Source organism: Cnephaeus nilssonii (assembly GCF_951640355.1).
Source record: "Cnephaeus nilssonii genome assembly, chromosome: 6".
Taxonomy (NCBI): domain Eukaryota; kingdom Metazoa; phylum Chordata; class Mammalia; order Chiroptera; family Vespertilionidae; genus Cnephaeus; species Cnephaeus nilssonii.
Genome location: NC_137077.1, coordinates 34,257,266 through 34,281,888, shown reverse-complemented (window position 1 = coordinate 34,281,888; position 24,623 = coordinate 34,257,266). Strand labels below are relative to the sequence as shown.

At 41.0% G+C, this 24,623-nt stretch overlaps 1 protein-coding gene across 3 annotated transcripts; it reads right to left on the bottom strand.

Moving 5' to 3' along the window:
• Positions 1–15,181: 15,181 nt before the first annotated feature.
• MED21 (mediator complex subunit 21) lies at positions 15,182–22,788 on the bottom strand. 3 transcript variants are annotated; one of them, XM_079773831.1, is made up of 4 exons: positions 22,718–22,788; positions 19,878–19,992; positions 18,965–19,065; positions 15,182–18,160 (listed from the first exon to the last, which is right to left on the bottom strand). In XM_079773831.1, exons 1-4 carry the CDS (start codon positions 22,757–22,759, stop codon positions 17,984–17,986), a joined length of 435 nt encoding a protein of 144 aa, XP_079629957.1. In that variant the 5' UTR covers positions 22,760–22,788; the 3' UTR covers positions 15,182–17,983. The 3 variants fall into 3 exon arrangements, with proteins under 3 accessions (XP_079629957.1, XP_079629958.1, XP_079629959.1); XM_079773832.1 differs by having other exon boundaries at positions 18,022–18,160; positions 18,965–19,081; XM_079773833.1 differs by having other exon boundaries at positions 18,054–18,185; positions 18,965–19,081.
• Between the last annotated feature and the right edge of the window lie 1,835 nt (positions 22,789–24,623).

Here is a 24,623-nt window from a genome sequence, read left to right as displayed (position 1 = left end):
TGACCCTGCGCACTGATCCCGTGTGGTTTGCTGGGACTTGACAAGCTACGTTTCAGCTTCTTGTTAGGCTCTGACAATAGGGGGCGCTAGAGGGAGGCTGAAGGGCTGGAGGAGGAAGACACTGGCTACTTCTTTATTTTAAAAAAAAATTTTATTGTTTAAAGTATTATATGAGTGTCCTTTTCCCCCATTGACCTCTCCCCAGCCGCCCCCAACCCCAGCACATGCCCTCACCCCCCTACTGTCTGTGTCCATTGCTTATGCTCAGATGCCTGCAAACAGGGACTGGCTACTACTTGTGAGCTTCGGTTCCGCTGTAGTGCTTGCCAGTGACAGCCCATTAACACTTCTACACCATAACTGCCGTTTGCAGTTTCCCCAGTTCTTGCAGTTTTCCTCAAACAGCACCAGTTCCCAGACCCTTCCTCCGAGGTGGGTCACCGCTCAACGAGGCACCAACTCCAAACTAGGAGACGCCAACTCTATCTGAACAACACGCGGCTCCTCAGACCGCTGAGTTTCAGCTCCGCAGGTCACCTCCTCCAAGGCTCTACCTTTTCATTATTCCAACCTCTTGACTTGGTTCCCTCAACCCTGGAGGTCATTAACAGTTTCCCACAATGGCTATCGCTGTGGTACATTAGATTTCTCTTTTTACCTTTATGGAGGGGGCGGGGGGGTAGAAATTGAGTAAACTGATAAAAATAAAGTTCTACATGTGGTAAGAACCATGGGTCCTTTGTCTTGAGGCTTTTTCTCTTTCAGGAGGGTTTCAGCACAATAGTCATCAGTTTTCTGTGCTCCTTCAGGGTCATAGGGTCAGGGCAGGGGGTCGTTAGTCATTGCAGCTGGTCCTGGTGTTCCCCACCTGGTTTTGCTGCTTTTCTGGGTCTGGAGCTGAAGTATAACTGAGGGCGAGATGTTATCTCTAGGGGGGGGTGACCTATATCTACTGTATATTGCTCTGCCAGCTTATCAGCTATCTGTCTCCGTTTCCCTATTCCACTTGTCCTGGCTTGCTGGCCTGTCTCAGTAGTGGCACAAATTGTAGCAACAGCAGCACAGGACAATTACCAGCTCCAACAATAGCAATCGCAGCAAATCTATCAGTGAAGATGGGATTGTGGCTTTGAGAATCTGGAACCATCACCAGGACTCTGTGCAGCTTCCTGCCAAGTAGCAGCTGCAGTGGTTCCAACAGCACCAGTGACAACAGTGGAGTTCGGAAGTCTCAGCAGCACGCTGGGCTGGGCAACACCCTTTTCCCTTTTGCTCCTCCAGGCTTAGGGGTTGGCAGCTTCCTATAACTACTGATATCTGGGTAGCGTCCTTTCACATCTTTGCCTGTTCAGGCCTTCTAACGCTTTTGCAAACAAGTCTCTGTATTAAAGGCCAAAGATTAGAAATACCTAGAGTTGTTGCTATTGTTCTGACTAGCCACCAGAAGATACAAACATGGCATTACCCTCCTCCCACAGAAAACATAAAATCTTTCATGGCTGCAGTATTCTGCATGAGATAGTTTAGGAAATGCAGACAGCCCAAAACCTATCTACCTTTCTTCTATTTTCTAATTGTTGTTTATTCTTCTAATGGGTACTTGACTAATTATAGTACTTATTAATTAAAATGTAATTATTCCTTACATTTTATTATATATTTTGACCCCTAAGTATTACTTAAAACCTAAGTATTATACCTATCAGATCAAATACAAAGCTAATTTTGTTTACCATCATTCTGTGTACTAATATAGAAATATAACTATCAACCAACTTATTTATTTATTTTGGAGATAACTTACATGTAGTAAAGTGTACAAATCTTAAGCATACAGCTTAATGAACTTTTCATATAAATGTAATATGGTTTACATATGCATGCATTATACCCATTGTATAAGCATCAGCTAAAGATATATAATACTAGAGGCCCAGTGCACCAAATTTGTGCATGGGTAGGGGCCCTAGGCCTGGCTGGCGATGGTGCAACTGGAGGAGCAATTGGGGGCCCCCTCTGGCATATGACTTGGCCAGCCTGGCACCGCCCACTCACCAGCCCCGCCCTCCCCTGGCCGCCACCACCGGTTGCCTCCCTCTGTGGGGCAACTGGCAGAGCGACCAGTGGGGTGATCAGGGGGGACCCCCGCTGGCACCCACCTTGGCTGGCCTGGGGCCTGCGGGCTGGGGGCAGCTCCTGTGTTGATCGTCTGCCCCCTGGTGGTCAGTACATGTCATAGCGACTGGTCGTTCCGCAGGTTGTTCCTCAATTGTGTCCAATCAATTTGCATAGTAGTCTTTTATTATATAGGATTTCCAGCATCCCAGAAAGTTTCCTCATGCCACTCTGCCAATACTCCATTAAAGTTAATGAGTATTTTTCTATGTTTCCTTGAGTAATCTTATTTGACCAAAGATTCAGGTCTTTGATATTCTCAAATGAATTAATTAGGTAGGGATGAGGGTTAATTTTTTTCATATGGGAACTCATTGGACTTGACACCATTTATTGAAACAAGCATCCTTTTTCCTGCTGAACTGCAGTGATCTCTTGTTTGTAAATCATGTGACTATATATACATAGATCTGTTCTAAGCTCAGCATCCTATTTGTCTATTCTTGCACTAATATTTACACTGTCTTAGTTATTGTAGCTTTCAAGTTTAGTTCTGACATATGACAATTTAAATTAGTGCCCAGTTTTTTCCTCTCCATGATTCCCTTCTTTATTCTTGGCCCTTTGCCTTTCCATATATACTTTTTCAAAAAGAGTCTTTAGCCCAATTTAATGTAATTATTGAAATGCTTGGGTTTCTAAGAAAAACTATATGCCAAAAAGCTGGACAACCTGGATGAAATGGATATTTTCCTAGAAATATATAATTTTCCAAAACTGAATCAGAAAATCTGAATAGGCCAATAACAACTGATGAAATTGAAGCAGTAATCAAAACACCCTCAGCAAACAAAAGCCCTGGTCTGATGGCTTCCCAAGGGAGTTTAACCAAACATTCAAAGAAGAACTAACACCTATCCTCCTCAAGCTATTTCAAAAAAAATCCAATAGGAAGGAACACTTCTAAGATATTTTACAAGGCTAGCATTATCCTAATTCCAAAACCAGATAAAGATACTACAAAGAAAATTATAGGCTGATATCACTAATCATCAGAGAGATGCAAATTAAAACGACAATGAGGTACCACCTCACACATGCCAGAATGGCTACCATCAATAAACCAACAAACAAGTGCTGGTGAGGATGTGAAGAAAAAAGAACCACAGTACATTGCTGTTGGGAATGCAGACTAGTGCAGCCAACTGTGGAAAACAGTGTGGAGTCATTTCCTGAAAAAGAAAACCCACACCCTTTAGCCATCACCTTCTAATCCCTCATATCCCCAGCCCTGGGCAACCACTAATCTACTTTCTGTTTCTATAGATTTGCCTATGTTGGACACTTCGTATAAATGTTTGAAAAAATGCACTCGGTATGAGTGTGGTAGTGTGTGTGTGTGTGTGTGTGTGTGTGTAAGAAAGCAAGAAGGAAAAGAGCAAGCTGTGAATAATACATTGAGTTAGAGAAAATGGGAAGAAATTAAAAGTAGAGATAGGATGGGATTTTATATTTTACTAGAGGCCTGGTGCACAAAATTCGTGCATGGGAGGGTGGTGTCCCTCAGCCCAGCCTGCACCCTCTCCAATCTGGGACCCCTCGAGGGATGTCCGACTGCCCGTTTAGACCAGGATCGGGTCTAAACAGGCAGTCGGACATCCCTCTCATGATTCAGGACTGCTGGCTCCCAACTGCTCGCTTGCCTGCCTTCCTGATTGCCCCTAACCGCTTCTGCCTGCCAGCCTGATCACCCCCTAACCACTCTCATGCCAGCCTGATTGATGTCTAACTGCTCCCCTGCCAGCCTGTTTGCCCCCAACTTCCCTCCTCTGCCGGCCTGGTACCTCCCAACTGCCCTCCCTTGCAGGCCTGTTCCCTCCCAACTGCTCTCCCCTGCTGGCCTGATTGCCACAACTGCTCTCCCCTGCAGGCTTGGGCCCCTCCCAACTGCCCTCCCCTGCTGGCCATCTTGTGGTGGCCATCTTGTGTCCACATGGGGGCAGGATCTTTGACCACATGGGGCAGCCATCTTGTGTGTAGGAGTGATGGTCAATCTGCATATTACTCTTTTATTAGATAGGATAGAGGCCTGGTGCATGGGTGGGGGCCAGCTGGTTTGCCCTGAAGGGTGTCCCAGATCAGGGTGGGGGTTCCCATGGGGCGTGGGGTGGCCTGGATGAGGGGCCTATGGTGGTTTTCAGACTGGCCACGCCCGCTGGTGACCCAAGCAGAGGCCCTGGTATCTGGGGTTTATTTATCTTCTACAATTGAAACTTTGTAGCCTGGAGCGGAGCCAAGCCTCCTGCTCGCTCCGTGGCAGCAGCCATTTCTTCTGGGATTTATTTATCTTCTATAATTGAAACTTTGTAGCCTGGAGTGGAGGCCTAGGCTGGCCAGGGCTGCAGAAACTTGGCTTCCTCCATTCCCCGGGGCAACCCTAGCCTCCTGCTCTTCCAGCTCCGTGGCTGCCGCCATTTCTGTTTGGATTTGTTTTCCTTCTATAATTGAAACTTTGTAGCTTTGAGTGGAGGCCTAGGCCGGCAAGGGCAGGCAGAAAGTTTGGCTTCCTCCATTGTCAGGGAAACCCAAGCCTCTCTCCTGCTCTCTGTGGCTGCAGCCATCTTGGTTGGGGTTAATTTGCATACTCGCTCTGATTGGCTGGTAGGTATGGCTGGTGGGCATGGCTTGTGGTGTGGCAGAGTGATGGTTAATTTGCATATTACTCTTTTATTAGATAGGATTGGGCATGGACAATCATGTATGCTTAAAGATCAGATTTACAAATAAGGACACTGAATTCTAGGTCCTCGGTAAAGTTTACTAAGAGAAACTAACATTTCACAGATGAACTAATGCTCCTAAGTATACAAGTTTTAGTTCTCAAATATCTGCTGCAGAAAGATTATGCATATTTTAGTACTGCAAAAAGGGTCAACAAGCTGAAACCAGTTTTTTCCTTCAAAGTACTTCAAAGGAAAGGTGTACCTCAGCCACTCCTATCCTTATTTCTAAAAGGTAAATAAAGGTGACTAATGCAATTGGTGATCCAAAGCTTGTATTTTTCTTAAATGGACAAAAAGGACCTTATGAGAATTTTGAGTTTCATTACTTATAATGAGTCCTTTTTATTCCTATAACATGCCAAGCTTGTTCCCCCCTTGAATTTTTTGAACTTGCTGTTTCCACTGCCTGAGCCTTGGCTCTTGGCTCTGCTGGTTCTCTCCAATGATCAAAGTCTCAGCTCAAATACCACAGACAGGTCTTCCCAGACAACTTACCTGAGATTTCCCGCCTCTCTTCACTGTCTCTCCCCGTCAGTCTGTATCCCACCACTCTTTTGTATTGTCTCCTCAGCTCTCACTTATGCTACCTAAAATTACATTTTTAATGTATTTATTTGTCAATTGCTCATCTCCTTCTCCATAATGTAATCTCTATAAGAGCAAAGACCTGGTCTGGCGTATTCATTGCTGTATCCCAGGGAAGTAAGTGCCTACAGTGGGGATGCAATAAATATTTGCTGGATGAATAAATAAATAAATGAACTCCTATAGTACGCTCAGTTCTTCAGGCCACTGTTAGACTCTCTGCAATGTAAAGCTAGTCTCTGCCCTCTAGAACTTTGGAAACTACCATGTCAAGCGTGAGCCAATGTTCCTAAGTGTAAAAAAAATGTGGTCCATAAATATGATATCTACTGAAGAAAAATATATTTTAATATTATATCAAGGAAATAAAATACAGTCAACAGAAAATTGAATAAACCCAATAATTAAATAATATAAGCTTTGTTCACAGTTCAAAGTTCAAGTTTATATACTTATCTGAACTATATAAATCCTTTGAACTTATTAAATGAGGCCTAAGACTATGTAAGTATGATTCCTATGCTTATAAAAAAATGAATATAATGTATATATTTAGGATGGAGTATTGGGAAATGCCCTGAGTTTGGTATCAAAGGGCCTTCCATAAGATGAACAATTAACTTCTGAGTCTCAGTTTACCCTCAGACCACAGGGATGTTGTGAGGCCCAAGAAGAAAAAGGAAACCAATTGTAGATAACATTTATTGGTCACTTTATATCAGACTAAATACTTTACATTTATTATTCATATCAACCACATAATCCTATTGGTAGGGCATTATTATTATCTTACAGATACAGTATCTGAGACATGGAGTGGTGATGTGACTTAAAGTCACATGGCTTGTAAGGGGGATAGCCAGGGTTCAAACCCAGAGCCTATGCTCTAAATCATTTTGTCATGTCTTTCAAATAGTAAAGAGTTGTTCAAAGTTGATGCATCAATACTCTTTCAACCAAGAAGTGCTTACAGCAATATTCAGGAGACTACATAATGAGTTCTGTGGCTATAGTCAGGAGACTATATACTAAGAGTCTGCCTTTCCTAAACTCAGCTTATGCCTCCTGAGCCTAAAGCCAATGCTCTTGGTATCTTCAGTGGCTGCATCTAATTTCCAGCAAAATCATGGGAGTCACATTCAATGCTGAGTCACCATATAAGTCCTGGATTCTGCCTAGTGTGCTTTAGTTGGCAACTATTCCTTTGTTTTCATTTAACCAAACTGAAAAAAAAAAAAAGGCTGACATTGAATTTGCATCTCAAAAATGAAAAAGCCTTTCTGAATTCCTACGTATCAACCATTGTTAGAAAGAATTAGTACAGATGAAGGGAATTAAGTTTAATCCCTCTGGTAAATAAAGAGAACCTCAGCCAGGGTGAGGGAGAAATCTCTTCCAGCACCTCTCTGCGCTTACAGGATGGGGATTTACTGTACTGCTTTGTGTTCTTTGCTGAAGCATTTAGAATAAGCTGCTGTCCGAGAGAGCATGGTATGCCAGGATGGAACTTAACCCTTTTAATATTACAGTCCATATTCAATCTTTATTGGATTTTTCCCTTTGGAAAAGACTTGTTTTTAATAAGCTATTTCTTTACTGTGAGTTGAGAACAATAATGTCAAGATCATAAATATGACCAGGATGTCTAAGGATTTTCTGAAATTTTAAACTCTGGCAGAAAAATATTTGTAATTTAAGGAAAAAATCTTCCAATAGTAGCCAATCCTGGGTCTGAAAAATAAATATGATCATTGTAAATAGTCTGGATAACTACAAGAAAATGCTTCACTTTAACTGTCAGCAGGGTTATGTGACTTATACGGGTCGTCTATATTGTCAAAATTTTTCTTGCCAAGATAAAATATGAGCCCTGGGCCACATGCTTGCTCAGTGGTTAGAGCATCAGCCTGCGCACCGAGGGTCATGTGCTCAATTCCAGCCAAGGACATGTGCCTGGGTTGCAGGTTCGATCCCTGTCCTGGGTCAGGATGTGTGTGGCAGGCAACCAATCCATGTTTCTCTCTCTTCCTCTCTGTCTCTCCCTCTCTCCTCCTCTTCCCCCACTCTTTTACTCTGTCTAAAAAATTCAATGGAAAAAATAGCCTCATTTCTCAGACGAGGATTGAAAAAAAAAAAAAATGAAACCATAGCTCTGGCCAGGAGGTTTAGTTGGTTGGAGTGTCATCCCATACACCAAAAGGTTGCAGGTTTGATTTACAGTCAGGGCACATACCTGTAGTACACTCAGTTCGGGTTCCATCCCTGGTCAGGGCAATTATGGGAGGCAACCAGCAGCCAGCCAATAGATGTCTGTCTGTCTCTCTCTCTCTCTCTCTCTCTCTCTCTCTCTCTCTCTCTCTCTCAAAATCAATAGACATATATCCTCAGGTGAGGATAGGAAACCATAACAGACCTTAACCACAAGAGGAAAGAATAAAGAGAAAAAATGGAACCACTAATTGTTATATCTGCTCTATCACTGTTTGATATCAACATCTTCTCCTTATACCTATCCCCTAAACAATCTTAGTAGGGTAAAGGTATCATGCTGTCTTATCTTTCTTTTTGAAATAGCAGTTATCAAACATTTTGGTCCCAAGACCCCTTATACTCTTAAAACTTACCAAAGAATTTTGTTCATGTGCATTATATCTATTAAAATCAAGATATTGTTAACACGTTAAGCGCCAAGTCTGCTTTGTCTCCCTTTCCGGAAAGTATAGTGTCAGTCACTGGTGACTGACATGGCTCTTAATGTGTTAAAGTATTAATTTATTTTAAAATAAAACCATTACATATAAGTATAAATAATACAGAATTTATGAAAATTTTGTTTTTCAGAACAAAAAACAGTGAGAACAGAAAGATTTTACAAATGCTGAATTGTCATATCTGCTTCTGTGTGCAATCTTTTTTTTGTGTGTATTTTATTTTTTTACAGAGAGGAAGGGAGAGGGAGAGAGTTAGAAACATCAATGAGAGAGAAACATCAATCAGCTGCCTCCTGCACACCCCCTACTGGGGATATGCCCACAACCAAGGTACATGCCCTTGACCGGAATTGAACCTGGGACCTTTCAGTCCCCTACAAAGTTCTGGGGAGGGGAGAACTCCCAAAGCAGCCTGCATCAGGAAAGCCAATTCTTCAGCAGGAGCACTGAGGAGAAGATTAAAGCTGTTGGGGAGGCCTGTGTCCTGGTAGCTTGAAGCCACATGGAGGGAAGTTCATCAAATGCTCACAAGTGCTTTTCAAAAAAAGAAAGAAGTGTGGATTTAATTGAAGAGTTAGCAGCACACAAAATCAGAGTACTAATTTTTCAGTACATCCACCAATTATTTAAAAATCTTTAAATTTAAGTAGCAAATGTCCTTTTTCCAAAATGTCAACAATTGTTCTTGCATTTTCATATTTTAAACAAATGGGTTCAAAAGTAACTTTTCAAAAGATTTAAAAGTGGGACAGATAGTTTTTAGAATTATAATAAGTGTTTTGATGGAAGATTTTTAAAGCTGACATACATAATTTTTGGCAACAAAATCCCACAAGGATGGAAATACTAGTATGTCCAAACATCTATTGTCAAAATGCCTTAAATTAGAGGTGTTTCTTTCAAAATACAGATACATATTTTCTCAGTCATTGTTAAGTGTTCATTTTCCCTTGAAATGACAGATGTGTTTGTTTTATTTTGTGTCTTATTTCCATACAATCTCTTAGAGAACAGCTTTGCAGATTCTTTAAAAAGTTAAATATACACCTATCATATGACCCAGCCATTCTACTCCTAGATAGTTACTCAAGAGAAATAAAAGTCTATGTTCATATAAACCCTTGTACATAAATGATCCTAGCAGTTTCATTTGTGTTGGACAAATATTTAAAACAACCTAAATATCCATACAATTAATAAGGGGTAGTCCTCAGGCAGGGTAGCACATGAGCCTACGCTATTCATCACTAACTACCCTGCCTGTCCATACAGGGCTGCCCTCCAGCTAGGAAGTAGTGGAGTTCTGTTGTGTGGACTATCCAGCACACACACACACAGACATGTATGAATGTGCACATAAGAGATAACTTACTATCCAGAGAAAGTACTCACTTCCTTGTGGCTTACCCAGTGCTTAACTTCTCTATGATGAACCTAAACATCTTATACCAATGGAGTTTCGTCACTGTGCTTCTGTTGTCAGACGAAAATAAACATTTGATCATCATACTCAAGTTATTGGCCCCAGGACGACACTAGTTCAAATCAGAATCATAATACTAGCTTTAAGTGGACTCCTGGGGAATCTTAACTCGTGGCTGCTGCTACCAAGCTAGCTAATCCCCAGGTACCCTTGCAGTCACAAAACATCCTATCCAACCACTTCTTTAAAAAAAAAAAAAGGAACGCTTCACCAATTTGCGTGTCACCCTTGCGCAGGGGCCATGCTAATCTTCTCTATATTGTTCCAATTTTAGTATACTGCCGAAGCGAGCACCCAACCACGTCTTAAATAGAACCAAAGTTCAGGGTCAAACTGCCCTCTTGTGGTAAAACACTAATATCTGTTTGAACTCAGAAGCCACAACCTGCAGCATCAGTGCCTTAAAGGAGTTTTCCCACCACTATCTGAGGCCTTCATTGGGCAACCAGGGCGGCGGGGGCGAAGATAACCCTAACTAGGCAGGGGCAAGGATGAGGAGCAGGGGCACAGGAGCAAGCAGATCATCTTTTGAAGTTCTAGTTACTGTTGAATTGTTCAGAAGGACTACAAGGGACAGAGTGTGGGTCAGTCCTGTGGAGGAAGATCTTCCAGCAATATCTACAACGGGTACTAGCAAGCCAGTTCTGCTGAATTCAAACAGATAAAACATTATATTATGCTGCTTAAAAATGTGCTGCCTTATAGAAACCATGATTTTAAATAAAGTTTGCATTAAATATTAAGTTTTATTAAATGCCTACCTTGCAGTTCAAGAAAAAGAATATTATTATACTACCTTAAAAGGCCCTCGGCGCTCTTCCTGATGGCATCCCCTTCTCCCCACCAGAGGAAATCACTACCCTGAAATTTGTCTTTGGAATATCCCTGCTTTTCTTGAAGTTATATAAACATGTATTTATAGGCCTGCCCTGAACACATGCAGCCCTGGTCAAGAATATATGGGAGCCCAGGGACCACATAGCCAAATGTATAAAATGTATCAATCAAGCTAGTATGTTAATGCTTTTTTAAAAAGTATGCTTTGTCCTCCTGTCTTTAAAAGTGAGCCTTCCTAAACATGTGGAAGGCCAGTCAAATATTCCTGATTACCAAAGAGGTTGAGCATTTTTGCATATTTATTGGCAATTCCTCTACTGTGGAATGATAAAGTATTTTGTGATTTTTCTTTTATTTTTTAAATTGCATAATTGTTTTTCTTTTTTATTGAGTTTATTAGGGTGCCACTGGTTAAAAAGTTAGTTTTCAGGTGCACAATCCCACAACACTGTACACTGTGTTGTGTGTTCACCACTCCAGTCAAGTCCCATCCATTACCATTTATCCCCACTATATCCTTCACCTCCACCCACCTGCCCCCCTCTCCACCACAATCACCTCACTGTTGTCCATGTCCATGAGTTTTTTTTTTTCTTTTTTGCTCAATCCCTCTGCCCTCTCCCAGCCACCCAACACCTCCCCTCATATGATTTTTCTAATGGATTATCTTTTTCTTATTGATTCATCGGAGGGTTTTACATTTCCAGATAGTAACCCTTTGTCCAATTACAAGTATTGCAAATACCTGCTCCCAGGTTGAGCTTGCATTTCCACTCTTTTGGAGTACTTTGATGAATAGAGATGTAAATTTTTAAAATATATATTTTTATTGATTTCAGAGAGGAAGGGAGAGAAACATCAATGATAAGAGGTAATCATTGATTGGTGGCCTCCTGCACACCCACTATGGGGGATCAAGCCCGAAACCCGAGCATGTGCCCTTGACGGGAATCAAACCCAGAACCCTTCAGTCTGCAGGCTGCCACTCTATCCACTGAGCTAAACCAGCCAGGGCTAAATTTTAATGCAGTTGAGTCTATTAACTTTTTCTAAATTAATATGTGTAAAAGTTTGAAACCATGTCTCACACATATTGTTTATTGTAACGTATTTTCCTTTATGATATGAACTTTTTGCATGTATTTAATGGACAGAGACTTGACTTGGAATAGTGAACACTCAATACAGTGTACAGATGATATGTTGTAGAATTGTGCACCTGAGACCTGTATAATTTTAACAAGTGTCACCCCAACAGATTTTAAAAATACATAAATAAAATTTAAAATTAAAAAATCTTTTCCTACCCCAGTCGTATTTTCCTGTCTTCAAAAACATTTTTGACATTTGCCCTTCACATATAAGTTTTTAATCTACTCGGCATGGATTTGTGTGTGTGTGTGTGTGTGTGTGTGTGTGTGTGTGTAATGGCTTTATTGAGATACAATTCACATACCATAAAATTCATACTTTTAAAGCACACAATTCAGTGTTTTAGTATATTCACAATTGTTCACCCTTATCTAATTCCAGAACATTTTCATCACCCCTCAAAAGAAACCCCACAGGCATTAACTTTAATAATGGCATGTATATAACCAATGTCCCAGCACCAATTCTATTCTATTCCATCCTCAATGATTTGCAACCGCATCTGTCACAAATCAAGTTTTTATATCACTATGATTTCTGTTCTCTTCCATTGGTTTGTTTATTCCTGCACTGATATGTGCTATCGTAATTACTATTAAAGGCAAGCTCTATCATTCTATCTTTCCTCAGGAGTATCTCGGTTTCTATTGAAACTTAGTACTTCTTTATAAATTTTAGAAATAACTTGCCAATTTCCATAGAAATCCTATTTGGAAATTTAGTTAAAATTATGTTAAATCTATGCACCTATTGAGGAAAATTAACACATTTAAAAATATTGACTCTTAACACATTTTAAAATATTGACTCTTCTTTCCATAAAATGGCTTTGCTAATAATTTTTGCATGTTCATGAGATTATAATCTTTATTTTTGCACTGTTAGATTTTGATAGTTTTATCTATTTTGTGTAAAATTGGAATTTTTTCTGAAAGTTTAGTAAAACTACTAAACTGATCTAGGCTTGGCACTTTATTTGGGGAGAAGAATTTTCACTATTGATTGAATTTCTTTAAAGGTTAAAGAAGGATCATGATTTACATATATTCTATTCTTGATCCTATTTGTTATTTCTAGAAATACCTATATCCTTTTGACCAAAATTTTCAAATATTGGCAAAAAGTTTATTTTAAAACCAATGCATATGACATTTTAATTCTTCATATTGTTTATTTATGCCATCTTTCTTTTATGCTTGATCAAGCTTGTCTAAGTGGTCAATTTTATTACTCATTTTGAATCCCCAACTTCGGGCTTTCCTAATTCTCTCACAGTAAGGTTTTCTTCTTAATTTCTTCTGTTAGCTTTATTATTTTCTTCCTTCCTTCTTTCAGTTGAAATTTTAGCTAAATTTTCAGCTTCATTTTTTCTAATATAAACAAGAGAATACTTGCATTTTCTGCTATGCTGTCTTAGCGCAATGCCAGTAGTTTCTATATAGTTTGTTTTCATTAAGTTCTGAATTATATCCATTATGATTTCCCTTTGATCCCTGAGTTGTTTCTAAAGTGTTGGGTTTGTAATATTCACTTTTATTAATTTTATATTGGATGTGCACACAAGATGTTCTGAATCAGAGATCGATTTCCTATTACTTCAAGTAAATTCCTCTGCCCTCTTTGGTCCAGCATTAACCCTGTGGCTATGTGAGGTGTCATGGGATTTTTTTCCTATACAAGTGAGGAAAGTATCAAATGAAAACAAATCCAGATGTAGGTATGAAAAGACTATTAGAGAAACTATTGCAATAGGGAGAAAGGAACTATTGAAATAGGGGCAGGAAGACTATAACAATAGAAAGAATGTTCTGATCATAGGATTTGCAAGCATCTCAAATCTCAATGAGGTGGAAAGAGACTTTTTTTTAAATCCTTACCCGAGGATATGTTTTTCATTAATTCCAGAGAGGGAGGGAGGGAGAGGGAGAACATTGCCAAGAGAGAGAAACATCAATTGGTTGTCTCCCATAAGCTCACCAACTGGAAACCAACCTGTGACCCTTTGGTGCACAAGACAACGCTCTCACCAATGGAACCATACCAGCTAGGGTGGGATATTTTAAATAGGAAGAAGTAAACAAGGCTAGAAAAATCTGGATGTGAAGATGAGCAGATGACATAATGGGACAACTGATCAGAGAATGTCTTTTTATTTGTAGTCAATTTTCAGGAGGGGTCATTGAGGGGTAACTATTCCACATTCCAGTATAAGGGTCTATGGGGAAGAAGCCTAAAGTTTGGTCAAGTTAGAGGACATTTTATCCAGACTGGTCTGTGGGACAGATAAATGATTTATGAGACAAAGAGTGGGACTTGGAGGGTCTGGGTCTGTAAACAAAGGAGTAATGCACAGATATTTTAGTCACAGAGGGAAAGGTAGTTGTTTGCCATACAGTAGGTTGGAGGGTTTGTTAGTTTTCCAGGAATACAGGGTTCAAGTAAGTTGTCAGTGGCCAGGTACTCCATAGGCAATGGACAGGGAGGTGGGTAGGGGATTGTTTTATGTCACACTACTACCTCTCAGCATTACGTTCTGAGTGGGAATGTCCTCGCTGGCATTTGTGTGGGGGAGAATTACAATTGTACAGGAGGTCTATCCCAATAATATAATCACAGAAGCCATGGCCACAGTGCATCAGATAAGCCTCAAGGGCCTGGCCATAATGTTATATTTATCTCCCTCCCTCACTAGTCACTTTGCCCAGATCTCGAGTTGAACTCAGGTGCCCCTTCTCCCCACTGGACCAAGTATAATAGGAACTTAGGTATCTACATCCAACAAAGCCATAAATAAAGGTTTGTACCCCAGTTTTCCCTGAGGGCTCCACAAAGTTCCAACAGGGCACAGGGTCTGTGGTCCTTTGGGAAGACAGAGACGATGGCCCCACCTCTAACATTTTCCTCCCTCAAACCCTTGCAGAACATTTGGTCCTGTCCAAAGGTCCACAGAGACATCTGGTCTACGCCAAAAGTTCTTTGAAATATGGTCGTATCCAAAATGTCCATGGCGATATTTGGTCCATGCCAATCCATCTACCTAATGCCATGTGCCATTACTAGCTCTGAAGCAAGAAAAGTTATTATTGGCAAAGCAGACACAACACAATTATTGGATCAATAAAACAATGGTATTTTTAATATGTCAATCCTGTAAACCAAAAGTACAAGTAACTGTTATGGGCCATTTAAACCCGGGGAACTTTTCTAAGGATGGATGTTTTGGACAGGACCAAATATTAAGGATCATTCAGCACAGACCAAATATGCTCATGGATGTTCTGAACAATACCAAACATCAAGGGACTGTTGGCATGGATCAAATGTCTCTGTGGATCTTTTGAGCAGGACCAAATGTCTATTAATTCTTTTTTTAAATCCTCACCCGAGGATATTTCCTACTGATTTTATTTATCTTTAAATATGTTTTTTAAAAAATATATTTTTATTGATTTCAGAGAGGAAGGGAGGGGAAGAGAGAAACATCAATGATGAGAATCATTGATGGGCTGCCTCCTGCACACCTCCCACTGGGGATCGAGCCCACAAACTGGACACTTGACCCTGCCTGGAATCGAACCTGGGACTCTTCAGTCTGCAGTCCAATGCTCTATCCACTGAGCCAGACAGGCTGGGGTTAAATATGTTTTTATTGATAGAGATAGATACATTGATGAGAAAGGAACATCAACATCAATTGGCTACCTCCCGCACACCCCCCATTGGGGATCAAGCCACAACCCCAGGCACATGCCCTGATTGGGAATCAAACCTGTGACCTCCTGGCACATAGGTCAACCCTCAACCACTGAGCCACACTGTCCAGGCTTTTCTACTGATTTTAGAGAGAAGAGGGAGACAGAGGGAGAAAAACATTGATATGAGAGAGAAACATCGATGGGTTGCCTCCCATGCACACCCCAACTGGGGATCGAACCCACAAACTAGGTATGTGCCCTGACTGGGAATCAAACCCCCAAACTTTTGGTGTATGTGACAACGCTCCAAACAACTGAGCTACCCAGCCTGTCTGCTAATTCTCAAAACAATTTAGATCTGGGTAAAAGGGAAGGGAGAGATAAATCAGGGCATGAAAGATAAGAACATTGTTTTTGGTCTTCCCAAAGCTGTTTCCTAGGCAGAAAGATCATCATTGCCTATACATGTTTTAGCTTTGAGAATCTCCTGATCCAATAAACATGTCCACAGAACTATGGCTACGAGAAGCTGTTGTATATAACCTTTATGGATTTTGTTCTATAATACCTGAAACTGGGGGGACAATCCTATATAATAAAGAGGTATTATGTAAATTGACCATTACTCCAACACACAAGATTGCTGCCCCCATGTGGACACAAGATGGCCACCACAAGATGGCTGACAGGGGAGGGCAGTTGGGAGAGACCAGACCTGCAAGAGAGGGCAGTTGGAGGCGATCAGGCCTGCAGGGGAGGGCAGTTAGGGGCGACCAGGCTGGCAAGGGAGGGCAGTTAGGGGTGATTGGGTCAGCAGGGGAGGGCAGTTGGGGGCAACCAAGCCTGCAGGGGAGGACAGTTAGGGGTGACCAGGCTGGCAGAGGAGGGCAGTTAGGGGCAATCGGGCTGGCAGGGGAGCAGTTAGGCATTGATCAGGCTGGCAGAGGAGGGGTTAAGGGGTGATGAGGCTGGCAGGCAGAAGTGGTTAGGGGCAATCAGGCAGGCGAATGGTTGGGAGCCAGCAGTCCTGGATTGTGAGAGGGATGTCCAACTGCCAGCAGTCAGACATCCCCTGAGGGGTCCCAGATTGGAGAGGATGCAGGCTGGGCTGAGGGACACCCCCCTCCCCCCTGTGCACGAATTTCATGCACTGGGCCTCTAGTATCAAATATAAAAAATTTCTTTCAGGTAGGGGTAATGTTTTAACAGTAGCCAACCTACCAGCTTAAGGCTACAACTTTTCCTGCTTGTCTCTTGGGGCTAATTGTATTGAGTAGGGTTCAGTATTTTGAAGATTACTTTCTTTTGTGGTTCTTTATCATCTAGAAATCTCATGCCAGTGTTTAAAAATAAAACGCATTTTAAGTGATGTCAGAGAGAATAAGCCATACATTTTAAATATTAGTATAGATAACATTTAATATAATTTTAAAAGTTAATGATTCTATAAATTACATTATAGAAAAGTTCCTCTAACCAGTATTTTTCAAGAACTGTGGCAGAGCTTGATTATGATAGGAATAACAGAGAGAATCTCTATTGTTCTTGCTCTTTCTTAAACTCTGGATAAGTAACAAATTATAGAAAATGTAGCTCAGGATATCCTAAAAAATGCAGCCTCAGGAGATAGAAGCTGTTAAATTTTATCTCGAGCTTTCTATGGAGAGAATCAGTAGATTCAAGGAGACCCAAGAGCTGGACGAGTAATCATACTTGATAATGCTGACACAAATGTTAGCAATAACAAACTAAGGTGCAATAGAGAAAGTCATATTGAAGTAACTGATGGAGTGGAAGTATGCTCTGGTTAGATTACAATGCAGCTATAAAGGTTGAGAATTTACCAAGATCAGAAGATAGAACCTTCAGATAAATAAAAAGAATAGGAATGAACCGATGACTCAGGAAACATACTTCACTACTGAAATTAAGGGGAAGAATGAAAAGAAGCAGATGAAAAGTTACAGGAAAAAAGTAGTTCAGAATGAAGAAAAATTTTCACAATAGCACAGGAATTCCATAGAGAAACAAGTACGATCAACTAGAGTGGGTATGAGGTTCTGGAAAAAGAGGAGTTTCCACAAAAGTGACCTAATCTCTTGTCCAGCCACACTAATTCTGTGTTTCTTAAAAGCTACAGGGTTTCACACGTTCCTTGCTCAAACTCCAAATTTCTACAATGTGGCCTCTAAAGGGGCAGGAGGACACGATTCTAAATTGAAGTGTGTCCCATGTTCTGCACTTACCACCTCTCCTTTGGCTTCAGGGATGTTTTTATTTATGAAAAGACTATAGAATGATAAAAATAAAGATAGACATTATGTCACAACAGAATTTGATAGGACAGTTGTTTAATTAAATTATAATCATCAATGCAATAGCTGCCTCAATTTCATTCAGATAATAAAAAATGATGATATGATGGTTTAAAGCTGATTCAATCACAATTTTACAAGCTAATTTATCAAGAGTGAAAATAGAAAACTATTAAAAATAGCGAAAAAGATAAGTTATAGTGCTTAATGTTTCTGTAACTGTTGGTAAGGCTTACATCTAAATCTGATACAGAATTCTTAATGGCACTGAAACAGTTCTTTCTCAGCCACATGGTATATATGGGCACTATGAGTCTGGAAGAGACTGGCTGTGGGTACCACTTCTTGTCTTCAGCTGTGACTGCGCAATGTCAGCAAGTGCACTTTGTATCTTTTCTAGAAGCATGTCCCCTCGATAAACAACATCCTCCAGACATGTAGCAGCCTCATGGTTTTCTTCTTCTAGCTTATACAAGCTTGCAGCCTTTATAAGACACAAATTTAAAAATCTTTTGAGAAATGAAAAAGTCAGAGATTAGTAAGAGCTAAGAAAGAAAGAAACTGCAGAAGTATTTACTTTTAAATCTGAATGACTATGCAGGCATTGTGATGGAGCTTTCAGTGGCAAAAAATCTAAAATCAGGGAACTATTAAAAGTTTTCCTTGTGTGAATTATTTAAAACAATAAATTTTAATTAGAGATCTCTGGATGTCTATATATGACTCCCTTCCACACTGTTTTTGGACACTACTATTCTACTCCACATCCAGAATGCCATCCTCCTCTGATTCTTTGCTAGGTAAAGAGCCAAACTGAGGAAAATAGGAAAAGTCCTTATAACTCAAAATTGGAAAACTATATATACACTAGAGGCCTGGTGCACGAAATTTGTGCACGGGTAGGGTCCCTAGGCCTGGCCAGCAATCAGGGCCCATCTGTGGGACGACTGGCAGGGCAATCAGGGGGGCCCCCGCTGGCACCCACCTTGGCTGGCCTGGGGCCTGCAGGCTTGGGGCTGCTCCTGCATTGAGCATCTGCCCCCCTGGTGGTCAGTGCATGTCATAGCGACAGGTCATTCCGCAGTTCGGTCGATTTGCATATTAGGCTTTTATTTATATAGGCTATTCAGTGCAGTCTTTAACAGACTACACTAATCCACAATGAATGAAACTCCCACTTTAAAATTCAATCTTAAACTTTAAATATTACAACAAACGGTATTAAATCTATCTCCTTTAATTCAAAATTCCTTATTAGCAAAGTACTCAAAGGAAAAGAGATTTTTACCTGTAAAGCAGCTGTAGATTCTTCACTTGGCAAGGAATCTATCAAAACATCAATGTCTTTTGCTGTTCGTGCAATCAGTGCAGCAAAAAGCTGGGCATATTCTAGAGAAAGACACTACTAATTTAGGATATTAGAGAAACGTAAGTTTTCAGAAACAGAAACTAAACATTAAGTTAATGAAACCAGAAAACTTAATATATTAACTTTTCTATACTGGGCTTCTAATGATTAAAGTGTAATTTTAACACATCAGTCCTATTACATGTTTAAGAATCACCCTTAATATTAACTCAAATTGGGAATTAATCGTAATATAGATCCCTTATTAGGGCAATACGGTGGTCACTTGAATAAAGAAATCTGTAAGTGGGATACCTTCCTTACTAAGATCCCAGAAGTGCCCTTGCCAGTTTGGCTCAATGGATAGAGCATCGGCATCCCCCTGGACTGAAGGGTTCAGGGTTCAATTCCGGGCAAGGGCACGTACCTTGGTTGCAAACTCGATCCCCGGCTCTGATTGGGGTGCATACAGGAGCAAACCAATTGATGTGTCTCTCCCCCTCCCTTCTACTCTCTCTAAATTCCTCAGGTGAGGATTAACAAAAATACAAACAAACAAAAATAAAGTTGATTTCTAAAAAATAACACCAAAAAACCCAGAAGTAAAATTCAGTTCAATTCATACAATTTTTCCTCTAAAGGAACAACAATGTTATTTGACATAAACAGAATTATGATGTGTTATGTCAAATTGATTACAACTAACTAATTTCCTTTATGACAAAGCTTACAATATTCTCACACAACAATATTTTTGAAAGCCACAAATAAGCCACATTTCTCAATAAATGTAATTTTAAAAGATTACAGTAATATGAGAATCAAACTAAGAGGAGACAAGAAAACGACTTACCTTCTGTAGGATTCGCAGGCTGATCTTTGTTAATCGCCGTCTGAATATTACTAAAAGAGGCCGGCGGACCACACTGCTGCAACACTCCGATGGCATTACAAAACTGATCTGCAAGCTTGAAGCCAAAGGATACACGTCCAAATTAGGAAGGACTGATCAAATTTAAGGATTTTATTGGTAATGCAACCACAATAAGTTTCTATAGTAATGATCTCCGAGCAAGGGGATAAAACGACAAAAGTAATTTTGGATAAAATTAGCCAGTTATTAACAGCGATTAAATGTTTTGGCCATTCAAAGAAATTACGTTTGGTAGCAATCTACTTGAAACAGTTAAAAAGAAATACAAAATAATTTTTCTTTTCTTCCCAAGGTAATAAAATGATAAAAGAGAAATACATGCCAATACTTGTTGCAAGCACAAGTAACGACTTTTTTGGGGGAGCAGTGGGAAAAAGCAAATTTGACTGGTAATATCTAAGTATAGCTCCAAGGTAAATAAAATAGTATGTGCAACTTGTAGTTCAACCAATTACCTCACATCAGAATTGTTACAATAGCCTTCTTACTGTTTTCTAGTTCACTATGTTATTTTGCCCTGCTTAAGCATTTTGAGCTCACCCAGCATGGGCTTCAAGATAAATCTCCAATTCTTCAGGCTGTTTCAAAGCTTTCAATAATCCAAGTCAACTCTACTTATTCATGTTCTACTGCTCCTTCATATAGACCTGACTAGTGATAAGTTAATTCCTGACTACACTGCTTTTGCTCACATTTTACAAATGTAACAGAGCAGTAGTAAGTGCTCAGAAACTGTACAAACATGGATTCTAATTCTGGTCCTAGTAACTTGGATAGGGTTTTTTTAAATTTTAAAATCTGGAACATTCTCACATTACAGCATTGTTATGAGGAATAGAGGAAACACAAATATTCAACACAGTGGCTATCTGCTCTGTGCTTCAAAAGCTCTCAAGATCTATTTATTCAACAAATGTTACCAAAAATCAATTTTATGACATGTACTGTATATGTATAACATGACCAAGATACAAAGAACTAGACAGTTTCTGCCCTTAAAGAGTTCTTAGAGTGTAAAACAAATGTTATCTTGGTGGGATTATGAATGAATTTTTGAAATAACAAGCTTACCATTTTTATAAAATTATATAGACATATAAAACTATTAAAAAACAAAAATATTTTAATAATTTTACAAATAATTACAATTCATATAAATGCTAAGACGATTCCCTCTATTTTAGGGAATTTACTCTATATTCCAATTTACTTCAGCCCTTACAGCTAAAACACTCCATTCATTATACCTCCCTAACCGAATACTGCTTTTGCATTATTTAAAATGTCTCTTGCGTATATGACATCTTTCTAACCAGACTATAAACCCCTTAAGGAGCATCTCTCTATAAATATGATAAGTGCTTATATATATATTGTAGGCACTCAATACTAGTAAACCTAGAGGTTTCTCTCCAAAATCCAATAACCAGCATGCCAACCCTGGAGTTAAGGCCGTATTAACTTTGTTTTCACTCTCCTTCTGGCTACAAGACAGGTATGAATATGGAACATTTCCCTAAATATCATTTCTATCCAACAGCATCTTTACGACTGGATTTTGTAAAACCTCAAAGGAGTATCTCCCTGAGGGAGGCTGTCTGGCAACCCAGGAAAGTCACCACTAGGAGAATTTATGTTGGTGAATTCATCAACCCTTAGGGGCTGGTCCTCTCCGCCTCAAAAGGTCTTCTTTTATACACACACGGAGTAGATCAGTTTCTCACAAGCAGATGCACAAAAACGGATGCAACAAGAATGTCAACTTTTTAGCAACCTGTGTGAAAACACTGGCAAGGGACCAGGTACTTAGGTTTTCCAATCAACACATTCTCTCTCTTTCCATAGGCATCTTACCTGGGACATCAAATTATAAACAGAATGACAATGAGAAATATAACTGTCAATAGAAAACTATTTAACGATTAATGGTAATAGGTACATGAGTCCCATGGTTTGCATAGATGTTCCACTTGGGCATAACAGGAACAATAATCAGAAGGATGAAAGTAGGAGGAAGGGGGGCAACTTACAAGATAAGATATGCCCTTCCATAGGAGGTAGACTTTTTGGGAGATACTAAAGAAGACTTAAATGAATGGAAATAGACGAGGAGTAGAAAAATTCATTACCATTAAGATGTCACTTTCCCCAAAAACTGTTTTATGCTGGGGAGTGGCCAAGACATGGGGCGAGATCCTTGGTCTAGACAGGTACCAACGAAGATGAGACAAAACTTCTCACCTCACCGTCACTGCCGCCCCAACATGAAAGTTTTGGCAAAGGATGAACTGGGCTAACAGCGATTGATCCAATCACAAAAGCACAGGTTCAAAAAAAAATTAAATTAAATTTAAAAAAGCACAGGTTCTCCTCCGCGGGTTAAAATGCATTAGCCGGGGGAAGAGCTGCGGCCACTGCTCCGCTCCTCCCCAACGAGAAGAGATCCTGTTAGCATCACTGACAAAATCAACTCTTCCCAGAGAACGGGACGGACCGGGAAGTCTGAGAGTCCGGGCACAGAGACCCTCCCTTCCCAGCGGAAAGAGGCCGCGCCGCGCCCTCCGCAGCCCTCCGCCCCGCGGGCAGCCGGCCCCAGCCTCCCCGCCGCGGCGACCGACGCCTTCCGCCTCCCGGCCGCTTTTTGCAGAAGCCGTTTCAGTCCGCCCTCCACTCCCGGGTGTCGGGTCTCGAGCCCCTTTTCCTCCCTCGCTTTACCTAGGAAAGGGGAAGACGGAGACTAATAGAGTGAAAATGCTCACCGAGTTCACGGCGTCCTGCAGCTGCGTGAGCCGGTCGGCCATGTTTCTCTCCTAAGCGAAAAGACGCTACGGCCGCTGCTACGTGATTGGGCAGCGCTAGGATGCGTCATGGCCAATCACAGGGCCGCGTTCTTGGAAGGGGCGGAGTCAAGCACAACTTCACAGGTAGGACTTGGCGGAGGCTGAGTTACATCACTCAGACCAGCTCCACCTGGGAAAGGCCTCCGCGGCGTCTATTTTCAATAACTTGGCGGCTGTCTGGGGCCCCCTGGCTTTGGGAGCTAACATACTGTTCTGTTTTCCAGGCTTCTAGGTAGTAAACACTTTACAGAGATTAAGTTCTGCGGTTTTTAAACGTTAATTTTCCCTACCCTCCCATGTATTCCCTAAAATAAATAAATATATATATATATATATATATATATATATATATATATATATATATATATATATATTATTGATTTCAGAGAGGAAAGGAGATGGAGAGAGAGACAGAAACATCAATGATAAGAGTGAATCATTGATCGGCTGCCTCCCACTGGGGAATGAGACCACAACCCCTGGTTCATAGGTCAGAGCTCAACCACTGAGCCATGCCAGCCCTGCCCATGTATTCCTTTTTAAACATCTACTTGAGTATTTATTTTACGTTGCTTTTGCTTTCCAGATGAGCCACAAAACATACACAGCAAGCAACTCAAGAATACTTGGGAGTCACAATACCGACTTAAACCTCAACAAATACAAATTAAAAACCACCAGAATATCCGGAATGGCTGGGTCAGGATGCCTCCTCCATTGCTTTTGAGAAAGGCCCTTATCCAAGTGGAGACTGGGTGTGTGCTTTAATTCTGAGTGTGTGCTGGGGAAACTGACTGAAACAATTAAGTACAAAGGGAGCTGTATTGCCTGTGTTGGAAGGGTACAGAGAAGGAAGGTCCCCATTCACAAAGGTGAGAAGAGCATTTGGAGTTAGGAGGTAAGATGTGAGTGTAGCAACGAATCCCCATCTCTTGTTTGCGTGATTGAGGGAAATTGGTGTGACGGTTAGTGGAGAGGAGAGTGGAGGTTTGCAGGGTGTTGTCGGAAGAGAGGTTCCTGGAAAATAAGCGACATGCATAGGAAGGGCAGGTTCAATTTTTTAAAAGATGAACTGTGCAATTTAGACTTAGAGTTGGTATCTATTGAGAGTTTACGTGGGAGGAGTGATAGTATAAACTTGTATTAAGGGAAGTTAGCCTGGGGATAGTGGGAAAGAAAATTGCCTGGAATCAGCCAATGACTGGTTTGTGGACTTGAAACAGACTCACTCTCTTTCTCAGGCTATCTCCGATTATCCTCCCGGGATAGGGGGAAAATGAGGGAAACTGTCCATGGAGAATTTAGCTTGTTGGATCTACCCCAAACTAGGAAGCTAACTGGGAAGCTCCACTTCTGCTTCACCTTCTCTCCCATTCCCAAATAATCCTACATAAAAAAGGCTAATATGCAAATAGACCGAACAGCAGAACAACCAGAACAACCGAAAACCTGATTGCTATGACATGCGCTGACCACCAGGGGGCGTGTGCGGAACATGGTGGAGCAGGTGAGTGGGGGCACCAGACCAAGGCTGGGTGCCGGTTGCTGTCATCAGGGTGAGCCTCTGGTGGTTACTGAAAATTCTTTGCTCCTGTGCACCATGGTCCCGCCCAGCACTCGCACCCACTGCCGGCACTGGAGCCTCTGCTTGCACCTGCTGCTGGTGCCCGGCGCCAGTCCCGATCGCTTGGCACCATCAGCAGGTGCGAGTGATGGCTGCTGGCCCTGATCACCCGTGAGGGCTTCTCCACCTCCCCCTGCTCCTGAGGGGCAGTCGGGGCAGCAGCCACCACTCACACCTGCTGATGGCGCCGGCCCCATTCAC

What these genes read in the sequence shown, in the direction of transcription:
- MED21 (XM_079773831.1), bottom strand. Translation starts at nt 22,759, where the DNA reads ATGGCCGACCGGCTCACGCAGCTGCAGGACGCCGTGAACTCG. An exon ending in GCCTGCGAATCCTACAGAAG is followed by an intron (nt 19,066 to 19,877) that starts GTAAGTCGTTTT and finishes GTCTTTCTCTAG; the next exon opens with AATATGCCCAGCTTTTTGCT. An exon ending in AATCTACAGCTGCTTTACAG is followed by an intron (nt 18,161 to 18,964) that starts GTAAAAATCTCT and finishes TGTCTTATAAAG; the next exon opens with GCTGCAAGCTTGTATAAGCT.